This window comes from Homarus americanus, unplaced genomic scaffold (genome assembly GCF_018991925.1).
Source record: "Homarus americanus isolate GMGI-L3 unplaced genomic scaffold, GMGI_Hamer_2.0 scaffold20938, whole genome shotgun sequence".
In the NCBI taxonomy this organism is placed as follows: Eukaryota; Metazoa; Arthropoda; class Malacostraca; order Decapoda; family Nephropidae; genus Homarus; species Homarus americanus.
Window position 1 is genome coordinate 69907 of NW_024726042.1, and position 18950 is coordinate 88856.

The 18950-nt window shown below is 38.7% G+C and overlaps 1 protein-coding gene across 3 annotated transcripts; it reads left to right on the plus strand.

Moving 5' to 3' along the window:
• Positions 1-295: 295 nt before the first annotated feature.
• On the plus strand, positions 296-18587 carry LOC121865330 (mucin-19-like). Of its 3 annotated transcripts, XM_042364668.1 has the most exons (16): positions 296-488; positions 5408-5431; positions 5756-5773; positions 6032-6135; positions 6497-6628; positions 7517-7610; positions 7788-7856; positions 8096-8137; positions 9338-9370; positions 11805-11837; positions 12657-12713; positions 13061-13102; positions 15671-15721; positions 16063-16104; positions 17176-17226; positions 17568-18587. In XM_042364668.1, the coding sequence occupies exons 1-16, from the start codon at positions 413-415 to the stop codon at positions 17633-17635; spliced, it is 936 nt and encodes a 311-aa protein (XP_042220602.1). In that variant the 5' UTR covers positions 296-412; the 3' UTR covers positions 17636-18587. The 3 variants fall into 3 exon arrangements, with proteins under 3 accessions (XP_042220602.1, XP_042220603.1, XP_042220604.1); XM_042364669.1 differs by lacking the exons at positions 9338-9370; positions 11805-11837; XM_042364670.1 differs by lacking the exons at positions 15671-15721; positions 16063-16104; positions 17176-17226; positions 17568-18587 and adding an exon at positions 14557-14698.
• Positions 18588-18950: the final 363 nt, after the last annotated feature.

The following is an 18950-nucleotide window of genomic DNA, read 5'->3' on the forward strand; positions in this document are numbered from 1 at the left end:
TGAAGCAAGACACCCTTTGGTCGACACGGCCTTGGTGACACCGGGTCACGGCCTTGGGTATGTGAACACCTTTGGTCCACGGCTGGAGTGACAGACACCCTGGGTCCACGGCCTTGGTGACAGACACCCTTTGGTCGACACGGCCCTGGTGACACCCTTTGGTCGGCCAGCCCTGGTGACACCCTTTGGTCGTCTGACCCATGGTGACACCCTTTGGTCATGCCCTAGGTGACACCCTTTGGTCCTACGGCCCTTAGGTGACACCTTTGGTCGACACAGCTGGTGACACTGGTCACACATAGCCTTTGAGTGACAGACACCCTTTGGTCGACAGCCTCTGACAGCAACAGTAAGAACCCCAGGATTTGTGTGTGTGTGTGTGTGTGGCAGCAGAGAGGACCATCCTGCCGACATGATAGGAATCAAGATGGCCAGAAACGGGGTGATCCAATCGCTGTGTTTCCTAGCTGGCATTCTCGCTGTAGCAGGTGAGTCTGTGTTTGTTTATGTCTCAGTAAACCTCTGTCTTATTCCTCATTATCTCTCTATTACCCTATACATTCTCGCCTTCTCTCTCATCATTCCTTCTCTCTCACTTGTCACCTTCCTTACCCCTCATGTCATCCATCTCTCCCTACCGGTACATCCCCATCAAAAATCTTCCACCTATACGAATCAATTAATCCAGGTAAGACAGGTGAGTCATAACAGGTGCCCCTAAGGTACCTACCGTGACGCAATACACACACACACACACACACACACACACACACACACACACACACACACACACACGCACACACTACACACACACACACCAGTCACCAACACAGCGCCATAATAGTGATGCAATAAGTGCCATCACATACTTAAACTATCACTTAATCACTTTAATGACTTTATTGGTGTAGTTGTTATAAGTGTTTGTGTTGTATGTGTAGTGTTTAATTTACTTCCTTAACTGGTGATGTAAAAGCGCTATTAACTGAGTCAGTGAAGTTACAACACAATGATGGATATAGTAGAGGGTTATAGGTTAATAAAAATACCTTTAACTGATGATGTAAGAACGTATTATGTTAATTGTCTTAGCCAGAGTTAACCTACGACACAAAGATGGATACTTAAAGGTCATAAGTTAAAGTTCCTCATTAACTCCACTGACTAATTCACTTAACCAAACCTAAACCAAAACCTAACCTAACCAAAAACTAACCTAACCTAACTAAACTAAACCAAACCAAACCAAACCTAACCTAACCTAACCTAACCTAACCTAACCTAACCTAACCTAACCTAACCTAACCTAACCTAACTAAACTAAACCTAACCTATTCTTCTTCCTAACCTAACCTAACCAACCTAACCAAAAAACCTAACCTAACCTAACCAAAACCTAACCTAACCTAACCAAAACCTAACCTAATCCGAAGCCTCATATATTAAATTTCCCCAAAGTGATAATGGAAGGACCGTCTCCCTCTCTCCCTCTCTCTCTTCCTCCCTCTCTCTCTCCCTCTCTCATTCCCCTCCGTTCCTCCCTCACTCTTACCTCCTATACCCTACCCTTAATCTTGTCCCTCCCTTCCAAATATTCTTTCTCCCCTCAACCTTACCTTCTCTCTCTCTTTCTCCCCTTGTCTCTCTCTCTCTCCCCTTCTCTCTCTCTCTCTCTCCTCTCCTTTCCTCTTCCTTCCCTCAATCTTGGCTCCCTACAACACTCAGTTCCTCCCCCTCCCTCCTCTCTCTCTCTCCCCCTTCCTCTACCCTCTCCTTCTCTCCCTCCTTCACCCTTACCTTTATCTGGCTCCCTACCTCCTCATCCTCTCTCTCTCTCTCTTTCTCTCTCTCTCTCTCCCCTCTCCTTCTCTCCCTCCAAGACGTCACACAGGCATTAACAGATTACACCCTCACATGACACAGTGGTAGGTGTGGTAGTGTTATGTTACTTGGAGACCATGGTGTAGTATAGCTCTCTAGTTCACACACACCTGTTCTTCTTTTGTTCATACACCTGTTCTTCTTGCTCTTCTTTTGTTCATACACCTTTTCTTCTTCCTCACTGGTTCATGCATCTGTTCTTCTTTTGGTCATAAACCTGCTCTTCTTCTTCACTGGTTCATACATCTGTTCTTCTTTTGTTCATATACCTGTTCTTCTTCTTCCTCATTGGTTCATACACACCTGTCCTATTCCACTGACTCATACACCTGTCATCCCTCACCACTCATTCACACACCTGTCATCCTTCACCACATCGTTCGCACACCTGTCCTACTCCCTCCACTGACTGACACACACCTGTCATCCTTCACTAATTACATACACCACAAATAAGGAAACTATGACATAAACAAAACTCAATATCAAGAAGAAACCAAATATTCTAATATTTTTCTCAACAGTTCTAAAAAAAAACTCGTATGTTAAGTTCTATCATCGATTTAAATTCCTCTAAGGTGAAGGTTTAAGAATATACCTTACTGCCTGCCTTAAGATAAAACACAATAATTACGTCAAAAAATAAAATAAATTAATAGTTAGTCATCAATCGGAAATTCTACCTTTACCTTATGTTAATTAACCATCAGGTGAAATTAACCTAATGTGCCTTTAATCTACCCAAAACTAATCCAACTTAACATAACCTAGTCTGAACTAACCTAACCTAATCCAACTTAACATAGTGTAGTCTAAAGTCACCTAACCTAATCTAATCTAAACAAACCCAAACATAACAATGACCTAACATAACCCGGGTCAGGTTAGTTAAATTAGGAGTTTGTTAGGTTAGGTTAGTTTAAAGTCTGAAGGTTAATGAGTCCACATGCCTTTAACTTTTTCAATAGATAAATAAAAAACTAATGAGATAGATAGATAGATAGAGAGAGAGAGAGAGAGAGAGAGAGAGAGAGAGAGAGAGAGAGAGAGAGAGAGAGAGAGAGAGAGCCGTGTGTGTGACAGTAATGAACATGAAGCAAGGCTACAACCAGTGTTACCAAGACGACCACGCCACTCCGTCGTCATAACAAATACTGTACTGTACAGTTGGCATTGGTAACACTGCTCGCCCACACGTACTTGGGAGCCGTTTGTACGTAAAATCTTAGTACGTGATGACTGTTTAATAAGCCTACGTGCTGACTAAACCTAACCTAACAAAAACCTAACCTAACCAATATATGATGACCCTGACTAGTAATGGACGTCAAACAGTAAAAAAATAATAATAATAATAAAAAACAAAATTATAAACATCACCACTTCACAATTACTGACCTAAACCCTGGCCAGAATTTACACCCAATTTTACGGTTGTCCATCAGTCAAACTCAACCAGACACCCATAAAATAACACCAAACAACCTGACATATTCCTGGACGCGTGAATGACATATAACTCTCCCCCAAAAAAACCTACAAAATTATAGAATATGTCACTAGGTTATATTTATATCATAGACTTATATAACTAAAAATGGGTGTAAAGGTACCTGACTTTTAAGTTGAGGAAGTGAAGATGGTCGAGTACAGTGTCGGCCAATATGCCTTCGTGTGTACCTAGTGTGTGGTCCATTATATACCTTGTGCCATTTTGTTCACTTCTCACCTCCAGGGTCAATTTAAACTGAGGAAAACAAACAAATATAAAAATAAATAAATAACAAGTACAACAACAATAATAATAACTATAAAAATAACAATATATCAAAATAACTTAGTAAATAAATACCTATTGTGGTTTTTTTTATCTCTCGTATTATCACAAACACCAAAAAAATCACCTCTAAATCACAAACTATCCCATATAATCACAAACAATCCCTTCAAATCACAAACAATCCCTTCAAATCACAAACAATCCCTTCAAATCACAAACAATCCCTTCAAATCACAAACAATCCCTTCAAATCACCACTAAACGACAATTGCCTCTAAATCGCAATCACCGAACCGAAATCACAAACAAACCCAATAAACCACAAAGAATCACCTCTAAATCACAAACAATCGTCTCTAAATAGCAATCACCATTACATCACAAACAATCACCTAAATCACAAACCCACTCACTACCACACAAATCGGACCGGTCAATAGCTAAAATTATTCTGCACAAATGTCTCTTCCCTCCAGTCTACTGCATCACTTAGCTACAGGGACTTGAAATTGTTTTTAACTGTACCTGTAACTTTATCTAACTAACTTTAACTGTAAATTTATCGAACTAATTGTAACTTTAACGCTAACTGTAACTTTATCTAACTAACTGTAACTGACTGTAAACTGTACCTTTAACTCTAACTGCACCTATAAATTTAACTGTATTTAACTATATTTAACTAACTTTATCTAAATTAACTGTAACACTGTAACTTTATCACAGTAATAATAATAATAATAATAATAATAATAATAATAATAATAATAATAATAATAATAATAATAATAATAATAATAATAATAATAATAATAATAAAAATAATAACAACAATAATGATAATAGTAATAATAATAACAATAATAATAATAATAATAATAATAATAATAATAATAATAATAATAATAATAATAATAATAATAAAAATAATAACAACAATAATGATAATAGTAATAATAATAATAACAATAATAATAATAATAATAATAATAATAAAATAATAATAATAATAATAATAATAATAATACTCTGGACTGGTATATAGTACAGGAGTCATGACCAATGCGGTGTTAAGCGGTGCTGGTCTTGGTTGAAGTATTTTTAGTGACGTGTGTGTTTACAGGTTGTTGTCAAGACCACTGATGATAGATACGACCTGCTACGTCTCTCTCTCTCTCTCTCCTTGTCATGGTAACCTTATAGATTTTGTCGTGGAGGTCGAGTCGTGAATCCTTTTGTCCTATATAAACACGACAACACCAACCTTGTCCTCACTCAGACCAAGCACGCACGTATCAACAAGTGAGGACAATGTTGTTCTGATCGCCACGAACATCAGTACAAACACGCTCTAGTAATGTGATCTTTAATGTGTATGTTATCTAAGGTGTAAACAATGATTTGATTGATAACTCACCTATGATGAAGGTGTTAATGGTCTCTAACCTAACCTAACCTAACCTAACCTAACCTAACCTAACCTAACCAAACATAACCTAACCAAACATAACCTAACCTAACCTAACCAAACCAAACCAAACCTAACCTAACCTAACCTAATCTAACCTAACCTAACCAAACCTAACCTAACCTAACCTAACCTAACCTAACCTAACCTAACCTAACCTAACCTAACCTAACCTAACCTAACCTAACCTAACCAAACATAACCTAACCTAACAAATAATAATTAATTTACCTGATTTTAACTATTTTTATTATTACGTATTTATCTTTTTTTTTCAGGAGCAGCGCCGACCCTCAATACAATGAAATTATTGGGGGTGGTGTGAAGTGGTGGGGGTGAATGTGGGGGTGGTGTGGGGGGTAGTGTGGGAGTAGTGTGGGGTGGTGTGGGGGGGTGTGGGGGTGGGGGGTGAGTGTGGGGAATGTGCTAGATGTGTGGGGATGGAGGCAGACATAAAATAAGAATACATAGAAAATAGATAGATAGATAGATAGATAGATAGATAGATAGATAGATTGAAATAATGTTGACAAGATTAGGACAAATATTATTGAATAGTTTATAACCTAACTCAACCTAACCTAACCTAACCTAACCTAACCTCATCTTTTTACCTTGTGTTTCAGATTCCCAGCCTGACACTTGTAAGTATTCCTCCTGGTACTCTTCCTAGTAACTTGTTTCACTTGTTAATTTCCTGAACAATATATATTTTGAAAGACATAAAGATGATAATAATAATAAACAATATCCACTGTATACTGTATTTTCCTTTATAAATACACTAAAGACTCTATAACACAGCCTTACAGTCAGACAAAATACAGCTGTAACATTTGTGTCAACTATTTTTCGCTGTAGCCAATATATTCTTTAATCTATTCTCTCTCTCCCTTCTACAGGTAAGGCCTATGTCCAAGTGACTGTTGGACAAACTGCTTACTTAGAGTCGCTCAATGGTGTAAACCCGACTGATGAGATGAGAAAAACAGATGTGGAGAATATGGTAACTACTCTTGTCTGTCTGTCTCTGTCTGTCTCTGTCTGTCTGTCTCTGTCTGTCTATCTCTGTCTGTCCTTACAATTATTCTTGTGTGGGTTTATCTATTGATCTATCTATGTATCGATCTATCCATACATTTACTTGTGCAAGGTAAATGACGCTGCTACCACACTTACCAACTCTTATCGAGACAGTGGGTGAGATTTAGTGTTTATTTTGAAATCCCTCGTCTTCATGGGTAAGTGATCGAATACAAATCACAGCTAAAACAAAATATTGGTAACTGTATATTAGTGACAAAGGCGATTAGTTATCAAGTACAAGACATTGGTTAAGAGTACCCCTTCTCCCGTTCCTTCTACAGACAGAGGTGGTTCTTAACGCCATAAACACAACAATCATCAGCGTGGAGGTCACCAAATTAGAGGTCTACAACGATACGACCCTATCAGTTGAGATGACGATAACCGTAGCTTGTAATGCAGCCGACCCATGGGTAAGTTCTGTCATCATTACCTCGAAAATGTCATCCAACTTGTTTATTTAGTCATCCAATCTGTTATTTCAGTCATCCAACTTGTCATTTCAGTTATCCAGCCTGCTATTCAGTCATCTAACCTGTCATTCAGTCATCCAACCTGTTATTCAGTCATCTAGATTGTCATTCAGTCATCTAACCTGTCATTCAGTCATCCAACCTGTTATTCAGTCATCCAGATTGTCATTCAGTCATCTAACCTGTCATTCAGTCATCCAACCTGTTATTCAGTCATCTAGATTGTCATTCAGTCATCTAACCTGTCATTCAGTCATCCAACCTGTTATTCAGTCATCTAGATTGTCATTCAGTCATCTAACCTGTCATTCAGTCATCCAACCTGTTATTCAGTCATCCAGATTGTCATTCAGTCATCTAACCTCTCATTCAGTCATCCAACCTGTCATTCAGTCATCCAACCTGTCATTCAGAGTGACAATCATTTAATTTGTCAATTACTATCATTCAATCTGTCTTCATCCAAAGTATCATCCACCAACTATGCAATCTTTTCATGTAATCATCCAACAAGTCATCCAATATGAGTCTAAAGTCAACCACTCAACCTGTCATCCAATTGTGTCAGTCAGGTTCCCATCCAATCTATCTCTCATCCATCTCATCGATGGTCAAGCTAATATTTTAAGAGTGCCATCAGTCATCCATAGTGCTAGTCATCCATTATATCATCCATAGTATCAGTCATCCATTAGGTCGTCCATAGTACCAAGTCATCCATTAGGTCATCCATAGTACCAATCATCCATTAGGACGTCCATAGTACCAGTCATCCATAGTACCTCTCATCCAACTGTGTTTACTCATCCGATCTTTCCCCTCCCTCAGACTGACCGCCAGGCTCACGTTCAGGAGGTCTTAGATTCTGTAAAAACCCAAAAACCGGATTTCCTGTTCAGTTTAGATGAGGCGATAATTTCTGGTAAGTGTAATAACTCTTTTTAAGTCTTTTCTATATTACCTAAAATTATAATATATTTTTATCTGTTCTAAATGATGTCAATAGTGATTTAATTCTTTCTTAATTTATTTATTTATTTATTCATTTATTTATTTATTTATTTTTATTATTTTATTTTTATTTTTTTTAACCCTTCAGAGACACAGCCTGCCACTGACAATACTACTACCCCTGCTGGTGATGGTTCCGGCACTACTACCCCTGCTGGTGGTGGTTCCGGCACTACTGCCCCTGCTGCTGCTGCTGGTGGGGGTTCCAACACTACTGCCCCTGCTGGTGATGGTTCCGGCACTACTACCCCTGCTGGTGGTGGTTCCGGCACTACTGCCCCTGCTGCTGCTGCTGGTGGGGGTTCCTTACTGCCTCTGTGATGGTTCGGCACTTTCTACCTGTAATTAATTGGTTCCTTTTCTGCCCTCTTTGATGGTTCCTTTTTCTCCCTGCTGGTGGTGGTTCCGGTGCTACCAATGGCGGTACGACTGCTACAGGTAATGAAAGAGATTCCTAGAACAGATAAGTCCACCTTTTTTATCACAACTTGACGTTCCTACGATAAATAAGTCGCTTTTTCTCTTACATAAACAACCTGATTCTGGGACAGTGTCAATTAATATACAAAAAAAAAAAAATCTAAAATAAAATGCTAAAAATAAGGACAAAATTGGATAAAATTAAACGAAAAACGAAACAAAATCGAGTACGGTACGTGTCCTTATTGGGGGGGGGGTTGCTTTGGAGTTATTTTTCTATAGTTTTTAATTATGGGTCTTCAGTGCCTGTATAGTGTGTCAATGGAACGCTGGATATAGAACATTAGCCAGAAATAGCTACAAGACACCATGACAGCTACAAGACACAATGACAGCTACTAGACACAATGACAGCTACTAGACACAATGACAGCTACTAGACACTTCAAATTATGTAGCCAAAGAAAACCAGACAAGTACTATAATTTATTAAGAAAACCCCTAACCTAACCTAACCCATCCTAAACCTAACCTAACCTAACCCATCCTAAACCTAACCTAACCTAACCCATCCTAAACCTAACCTAACCAAACCACATTTCAATCAAGCTTAACCTAACAAAATAACCTTAACTTAAATCCAACCTAACCTAAACCACACCTAACTTAACAAACTAAACCAAACCTAACTTGACAAAACCAAACCCTAACTGCAATCTATACCTAACCTAAACCAAACCTAATCTACACTACTGTTATGACTACACCTGTTACCACACACCATACCTGTCACCACAATAATGTTTATACACATAAATACGTTTTTGTGTAAAATATAACGCAGTCATTTACAGATTAATATTTTCCTAATTTTATCGTTGTCACATCACATCAGACACTTATTGTTTTGTTTACATCTCCATTTTCTTTACTCATATACCTAAAAATATAGATCATATATATTAAAATTAATCATTATATATCAGATATGTACAGTCACTTAAAAGAAATTATCTATGCGAAATTAAGTCGAAAAAATATGACACAACGGAAGAAGGATTTTGACAACCCTACCGAGACAACAGGAGTCACAGTGTTCATTCTGAAATTCATCGATCACCCCAAGTAGAGATAGTTTTTTTGAGTGATTGTGCCTTAATTTTTCCATATGATACGAGTCCAGTATTAGCCACTTAAAACATGACTTAACCACCATAGGAAGAGCGGCCACAACAACTATTCTTAACGCTGGTAAGTGATAACTACCACAGCATCACATACTAACTACCACAGTACCACAGCACCACATATTAGTACCACAGCACCACACACACACACCAGTATCACAGCACCACATATTAGTACCACAGCTCCACACACTAGTACCACAGCACCACATATTAGTACCACAGCACCACACGCACACCAGTACCACAGCACCACATATTAGTACCACAGCACCACACACTAGTACCACAGCACCACATATTAGTAACACAGCTCCACACACACCAGTACCACAACACTACATATTAGTACCACAGCTCCAAGCACACACCAGTACCACAGCACCACATATTAGGTACCAGCCCGCACACCCAGTACCACAGCATCACATATTAGTACCCACAGCTCCACACACATACCTTCACACAACACCACACACTAGCACACAGCACCACACACTTGTACTGCAGCACCACACATTAGCACCCCAGCACCACATACCAGTACCACAGCACCACACACCAGTACCACAGCACCACACACCCTGTACCACACAGCACCACACATTAGCACCCCAGCACCACATACCAGGCACCACAGCACCACACACCATGTACCACAGCACCACACATTAGGGCACCCCAGCACCACACACCAGGCACCAGCACCACACCAGTACCACAGCACCACACACTTGTACCACAGCACCACACACACAGCACCCCAGCACCACACAATTAGTACCACAGCACCACACACTAGTACCACAGCACCACATTAGCACCCCAGCACCACATACCAGGCACCACAGCACAGACACCAGTACCACAGCACCACACACCAGTACCACGGCACACAGACACCAGTACCACGGCACCACACACTTGTACCATAGCACCACACCACCACCAGTACCCACAGCACCACACCAGTACCACAGCACCACATATTAGTACCACAGCACCACACACTAGTACCACAGCACCACACACTAGTACCACAGCACCACACACTTGTACCACAGCACCACACACTAGTACCACAGCACCACACACTTGTACCACAGCACCACACACTTGTACCACAGCACCACACACTTGTACCACAGCACCACACACTAGTACCACAGCACCACACACTTGTACCACAGCACCACACACTAGTACCACAGCACCACACACTTGTACCACAGCACCACACACTAGTCCCGACACTCATGGTACTGTATTACAATATGTCACCGCACTACTATCACTACCGGTGTTGTATTATTTTTACCATAGCCTTTGTAACGTCACACCTACTGTAGTCACCACACTTATTTCTGTACCACACACCTCTGTACACCACACTACTGTAACTGGCTTTTACCCCCACTGTTACAAGGATACTGTTACAACTACTAATATACCTGTAACTGCACTTGCGTTGCTACTACACCTGTCATCACACTATTTTTACTACTACACCTGTCATAACACCATTGTTACTACTACACCTGTCATCTCACTATTGTTACTACTATATCTGTGACTGCATTGTGTTACTACTACACCTGTCATCACACTATTTTTACTACTACACCTGTCATAACACCATTGTTACTACTACACCTGTCATCACACTATTTTTACTACTACACCTGTCATAACAACATTGTCACTACTACACCTGTGACTGCACTTGTGTTGCTACTACACCTGTCATCACACTATTTATACTACTACACCTGTCATCACACCATTGTTACTACTACACCTGTCATCTCACTATTGTTACTACTACACCTGTGACTGCACTGTGTTACTACTACACCTGTCATCACACTATTTTTCTACTACACCTGTCATCACACCATTGTTACTACTACACCTGTCATCACACTATTGTTACTACTACACCTGTCATCACACTATTGTTACTACTATACCTGTGACTGCACTGTGTTACTACTACACCTGTCATCACATCATTGTTACTACTACACCTGTGACTGCATTGTGTTACTACTACACCTGTCATCACACTATTTTTACTACTACACCTGTCATCACACCATTGCTACTACTACAGTACACCTGTCATCACACTATTGTTTACTATTACACCTGTCACCATGCAATTGATACTACTACTACTATTACTACCCTCAATAGCACTAGTGTCATTATTACAGCTGTTACCCCACTAATACTATTAATTAGTCTTATCAGGTATAAATACAACACTTTGCCAATATTTCTCAACAATTATTTACAGTAAATATTCCTTTCTGAATAATGTGTAAAACTCACACGAGAGACTCACTAAATACTCTCATTTACAATAACAATAAAACATTTGTCATAAGAAACATGTAAACGTTTGTAAACACACAAGACCTAGTATTGGATATCAGTTCAATAACGTTTTCATAACATAAACAGGAAATAATCTTTTAAACATGTTTTACCCAAAGTCACAACGACCACCACACCTGTAAGAACCACTGGTAAGTATCAACTACCACAGTACCACACTACTGCTACCACAATACTGCTACCACAATACTGCTACCACAATACTACTGCCACACTACTGCTGCCACACTACTGCTACCACAATACTACTGCCACACTACTGCTACCACACTACTGCTACCACAATACTACTGCCACACTATTGCTACCACACTACTGCTACCACACTACTGCTACCACAATACTATTGCCACACTACTGCTACCACACTACTGCTGCCACACCATGAAATTTTCTTTCGCTTCACAACAATTACACATCTCTCACCACACTATTGCTATCACCACAACTGTCACCACACCACTGTTACTACTACACCTGTCATCACACTATTCTTACTACTAAACCTGTCAACACACTATTGTTACTATTACACCTGTCACCATACTTCTGTTACTACTACACCTGTCATCACATTATTGCTACTGCTACACCTGTCACCACACTATTGTTATTACTACACCTGCCACCACACTTGTTACACCACACTCGTCATCATACTACTATAACTACCTATCAAGCTATTTTGTGCTTGTATCTGTATTCTGTAACTATATGGGAAACAAACACAGTCTGGCAATCAAGAGTCGTACAGTGGCGTTAAGAATCGGGAGGAAAGTGTTGGATTTTTTCGACGTTAGGAAGTTGATCCCTTATTTACTGTAGTGTGATGTAAGATGCTGTGATTGTATTCGTTATTTAGTTGATTGTTTATATGTGACCCTCTCCCACTCTGATGAGGAGTGAGTGTGACAGATAATGATGTGATGTTGTCTCCTTCCCCATTACAGGTTCAAACGCCGACACAAGTAACCCATCGGCCGATTCTGCCACCGCCACCCCGACAGGTAGGACCATCTGTAATTAATCTTACCAACATACCAACCTTACAAACATTATATTGTCAGACAAGGTTCATCTACCATACTTCTACCACCAGGTACTCACTAATAGAGACGTGTCTATGGGCTCTAATGGTACTCCTGCCCTCCTATATTTAAGCATCAATTACCTTTACTTATTGTCAATTCCAAAACAAACTCTTACCACCACAACCAGTTTTGTACCTTTTACCTTTTTGTTTATACAGAAAGGACCAAAATTAGCATTGTAATATTTACCTACAGAAATATACAACCATGTATCAACGCCCAGTAAACACATGATTATCACCATTATCTATGTATTTATACAGGTACAAATGAAGTCTCAGCCTCAGATACCACACCTGCCGGAGGTATGTCACATACACCACCGTTTTAAACCACAATGCAACCATATAAACTTCCATCACTACCACTGACTACCATAACTTCCAACACTATTGTCACTGGCAACAGTAGGCACTAGAACCAAAAACATTTGTCTCTATATTATCTTTACACATAAATATTTACAAACACAACTACCACCATTACTAATGACAACCATAACTACTAGCACTATTAACATTGGCAACCATAAACACATTATCCACAATCTTTAACACTCGGACCATATATAATAGAAACCAATCTCTATGAATCATACTTGTCACCCAAATCCAGCCAGTGAACACGTCTACACTATAACTCACTGTAACCACTTACTGTGCTTACCATTAATACCTACAACCGTAACTACCTACCCACTTATTCAGTTTGTACAGGCATAGACCATGCACAATATACCGATACTACTGTAGCTAACACTACCGTCATCTTACCGTCATACCTGTTATCACTCGGAGCACTACTAATTGATGTACAGGTACTATCAGTATATTGTATTATCAATATCATAAGTCACCAATAATGTGGGTTACATCCAGACTATTCTTCACCGGTTGATCTTTTCCCCTATATTCACGACCTTTTATTTACTCTATAACTTCAGGCAATTAGCAACACTACCATTATATATTTTAGTAAACTTCACATAAAAGCTTTTTTTGCCCAAATTCCTTCATATGCAGTTTTAAATTTTATAATCTGTTAACTTCGATACTAGCGCAGTAATCATACACTGTAGAGACATCACACTAGTTGTTTTTCTTGCTGCGCCGGAGTGCCCCAAGGCTCAGCATATCTAACTTAACCCCAACTCTTGTTTTACATTATTGACCTTAGTTTGGTTACAATACACAGGAAAACTTATTTGCTTCTCACAATATTATTGCAAGGTCTGTTTAATTATTCTGATCACACACACACACTGTTAAAAATAAATTATAATGTACTCACATAAAAATATATACATAATACATATCTCATTGCCCTGTGTAACCCAATACTACTGACATTCACATTTTAATATTCGGTACACAGATACAACAACAAGAACTACAACCACAACTGCTGAGTCTACTGGAAGTAAGTCTCCTCCATCACAGTTACCAAACACACTGCCACCATAACTATTATCATCACTCCCACTAACTACCATATATCCTGCATATTGGCATGGCAATACTGATCACTAATCACAACTTACACTTGCGAAACGACAACGGTAAACCTTTATTCATAACCACAGCTACTAGTACTATTAATATTTACACTAAATGTGTCTTGACCAACATTACTAGCAAAGTACAGAGTTCCACCACCATTGTTATTATCACCTTTACAACTGAAATATACAGAAATATACAACCATGTATCAACGCCCAGTAAACACATGATTATCACCATTATCTATGTATTTATACAGGTACAAATGAAGTCTCAGCCTCAGATACTACACCTGCCGGAGGTATGTCACATACACCACCGTTTTAAACCACAATGCAACCATATAAACTTCCATCAATACCACTGACTACCATAACTTCCAACACTACTGTCACTGGCAACAGTAGGCACTAGAACCAATAACATTTGTCTCTATATTATCTTTACACATAAATATTTACAAACACAACTACCACCATTACTAATGACAACCATAACTACTAGCACTATTAACATTGGCAACCATAAACACATTATCCACAATCTTTAACACTCGCACCATATATAATAGAAACCAATCTCTATGAATCCTACACTTGGCACCCAAATCCAGCCACTGTACACGTCTACACTATAACTCACTGTAACCACTTACTGTGCTTACCATTAATACCTGCAACCGTAACTACCTACCCACTTTTTCAGTTTGTACAGGCATAGACCATGCACAATATACCGATACTATTGTAGCTAACACTACCGTCACCTTACCGTCATACCTGTTATCACTCGGAGCACTACTAATTGATGTACAGGTACTATCAGTATATTGTATTATCAATATCATAAGTCACCAATAATGTGGGTTACATCCAGACTATTCTTCACCGGTTGATCTTTTCCCCTATATTCACGACCTTTTATTTACTCTATAGCTTCAGACAATTAGCAACACTACCATTACATGTTTTAGTAAACTTCACATAAAAGCTTTTTTTGCCCAAATTCCATCATGTGAAGTTTCTAATTTTATAATCTGTTAACTTCGATACTAGCGCAGTAATCATACACTGTAGAGACATCACACTAGTTGTTTTTCTTGCTGCGCCGGAGTGCCCCAAGGCTCAGCATATCTAACTTAACCCCCACTCTTGTTTTACATTATTGACCTTAGTTTGGTTACAATACACAGGAAAACTTATTTGCTTCTCACAATATTATTGCAAGGTCTGTTTAATTATTCTGATCACACACACACACTGTTAAAAATAAATTATAATGTACTCACAAAAAAAATATATACATAATACATATCTCATTGCCCTGTGTAACCCAATACTACTGACATTCACATTTTAATATTCGGTACACAGATACAACAACAACAACAAGAACTACAACCACAACTGCTGAGTCTACTGGAAGTAAGTCTCCTCCATCACAGTTACCAAACACACTGCCACCATAACTGTTACCACCACTTCCACTAATTACCATATATCCAGCATATTGGCAATGGCAATACTGATCACTAATCACAACTTACACTTGCGAAACGACAACGGTAAACCTTTATTCATAACCACAGCTACTAGTACTATTAATATTTACACTAAATGTGTCTTGACCAACATTACTAGCAAAGTACAGAGTTCCACCACCATTGTTATTATCACCTTCACAACTGAAATATACAGAAATATACAACCATGTATCAACGCCCAGTAAACACATGATTATCACCATTATCTATGTATTTATACAGGTACAAATGAAGTCTCAGCCTCAGATACCACACCTGCCGGAGGTATGTCACATACACCACCGTTTTAAACCACAATGCAACCATATAAACTTCCATCACTACCACTGACTACCATAACTTCCAACACTACTGTCACTGGCAACAGTAGGCACTAGAACCAATAACATTTGTCTCTATGTGATATTTGCTCAGAAATATTTACAAACACAACTACCACCATTACTAATGACAACCATAACTACTAGCACTATTAACATTGGCAACTATAAACACATTATCCACAATCTTTAACACTCGCACCATATATAATAGAAACCAATCTCTATGAATCCTACACTTGTCACCCAAATCCAGCCAGTGAACACGTCTACACTATAACTCACTGTAACCACTTACTGTGCTTACCATTAATACCTACAACCGTAACTACCTACCCACTTATTCAGTTTGTACAGGCATAGACCATGCACAATATACCGATACTACTGTAGCTAACACTACCGTCACCTTACCGTCATACCTGTTATCACTCGGAGCACTACTAATTGATGTACAGGTACTATCAGTATATTGTATTATCAATATCATAAGTCACCAATAATGTGGGTTACATCCAGACTATTCTTCACCGGTTGATCTTTTCCCCTATATTCACGACCTTTTATTTACTCTATAACTTCAGACAATTAGCAACACTACCATTACATATTTTAGTAAACTTCACATAAAAGCTTTTTTTGCCCAAATTCCATCATGTTAAGTTTCTAATTTTATAATCTGTTAACTTCGATACTAGCGCAGTAATCATACACTGTAGAGACATCACACTAGTTGTTTTTCTTGCTGCGCCGGAGTGCCCCAAGGCTCAGCATATCTAACTTAACCCCCACTCTTGTTTTACATTATTGACCTTAGTTTGGTTACAATACACAGGAAAACTTATTTGCTTCTCACAATATTATTGCAAGGTCTGTTTAATTATTCTGATCACACACACACACTGTTAAAAATAAATTATAATGTACTCACATAAAAATATATACATAATACATATCTCATTGCCCTGTGTAACCCAATACTACTGACATTCACATTTTAATATTCGGTACACAGATACAACAACAACAACAAGAACTACAACCACAACTGCTGAGTCTACTGGAAGTAAGTCTCCTCCATCACAGTTACCAAACACACTGCCACCATAACTGTTACCACCACTTCCACTAACTACCATATATCCAGCATATTGGCAATGGCAATACTGATCACTAATCACAACTTACACTTGCGAAACGACAACGGTAAACCTTTATTCATAACCACAGCTACTAGTACTATTAATATTTACACTAAATGTGTCTTGACCAACATTACTAGCAAAGTACAGAGTTCCACCACCATTGTTATTATCACCTTTACAACTGAAATATACAGAAATATACAACCATGTATCAACGCCCAGTAAACACATGATTATCACCATTATCTATGTATTTATACAGGTACAAATGAAGTCTCAGCCTCAGATACCACACCTGCCGGAGGTATGTCACATACACCACCGTTTTAAACCACAATGCAACCATATAAACTTCCATCACTACCACTGACTACCATAACTTCCAACACTACTGTCACTGGCAACAGTAGGCACTAGAACCAATAACATTTGTCTCTATGTGATATTTGCTCAGAAATATTTACAAACACAACTACCACCATTACTAATGACAACCATAACTACTAGCACTATTAACATTGGCAACTATAAACACATTATCCACAATCTTTAACACTCGCACCATATATAATAGAAACCAATCTCTATGAATCCTACACTTGTCACCCAAATCCAGCCAGTGAACACGTCTACACTATAACTCACTGTAACCACTTACTGTGCTTACCATTAATACCTACAACCGTAACTACCTACCCACTCATTCAGTTTGTACAGGCATAGACCATGCACAATATACCGATACTACTGTAGCTAACACTACCGTCACCTTACCGTCATACCTGTTATCACTCGGAGCACTACAAATTGATGTACAGGTACTATCAGTATATTGTATTATCAATATCATAAGTCACCAATAATGTGGGTTACATCCAGATTATTCTTCACCGGTTGATCTTTTCCCCTATATTCACGACCTTTTATTTACTCTATAACTTCAGACAATTAGCAACACTACCATTACATGTTTTAGTAAACTTCACATAAAAGCTTTTTTTGCCCAAATTCCATCATGTGAAGTTTCTAATTTTATAATCTGTTAACTTCGATACTAGCGCAGTAATCATACACTGTAGAGACATCACACTAGTTGTTTTTCTTGCTGCGCCGGAGTGCCCCAAGGCTCAGCATATCTAACTTAACCCCCACTCTTGTTTTACATTATTGACCTTAGTTTGGTTACAATACACAGGAAAACTTATTTGCTTCTCACAATATTATTGCAAGGTCTGTTTAATTATTCTGATCACACACACACACTGTTAAAAATAAATTATAATGTACTCACAAAAAATATACATAATACTTATCTCATTGCCCTGTGTAACCCCTAATACTACTGACATTCACATTTAATATTCGGTACACAGATACTGCTTAAGCACAACAACAAGAACTACCAGCCTGGCTGCTGGGGTCACTGGAGTAAGTCTCCTCCATCACGATTTACCAAACACACTGCTTGCCGCAACTGTTACCACCACTCCCACTAACTACCATATATCCAGCATATTGGCAATAGCAATACTGATCACTAATCACAACTTACACTTGCGAAACGACAACGGTAAACCTTTATTCATAACCACAGCTACTAGTACTATTAATATTTACACTAAATGTGTCTTGACCAACATTACTA

Excerpts from the sequence above, each read along its gene's own strand:
- LOC121865330 (XM_042364668.1), top strand. The coding sequence starts at position 413 with ATGATAGGAATCAAGATGGCCAGAAACGGGGTGATCCAATCGCTGTGT. Across the intron at positions 8,138-9,337 it reads TGGCGGTACGACTGCTACAG|GAAGAGCGGCCACAACAACT; the intron begins GTAATGAAAGAG and ends TAACCACCATAG. Across the intron at positions 9,371-11,804 it reads AACAACTATTCTTAACGCTG|TCACAACGACCACCACACCT; the intron begins GTAAGTGATAAC and ends TTTTACCCAAAG.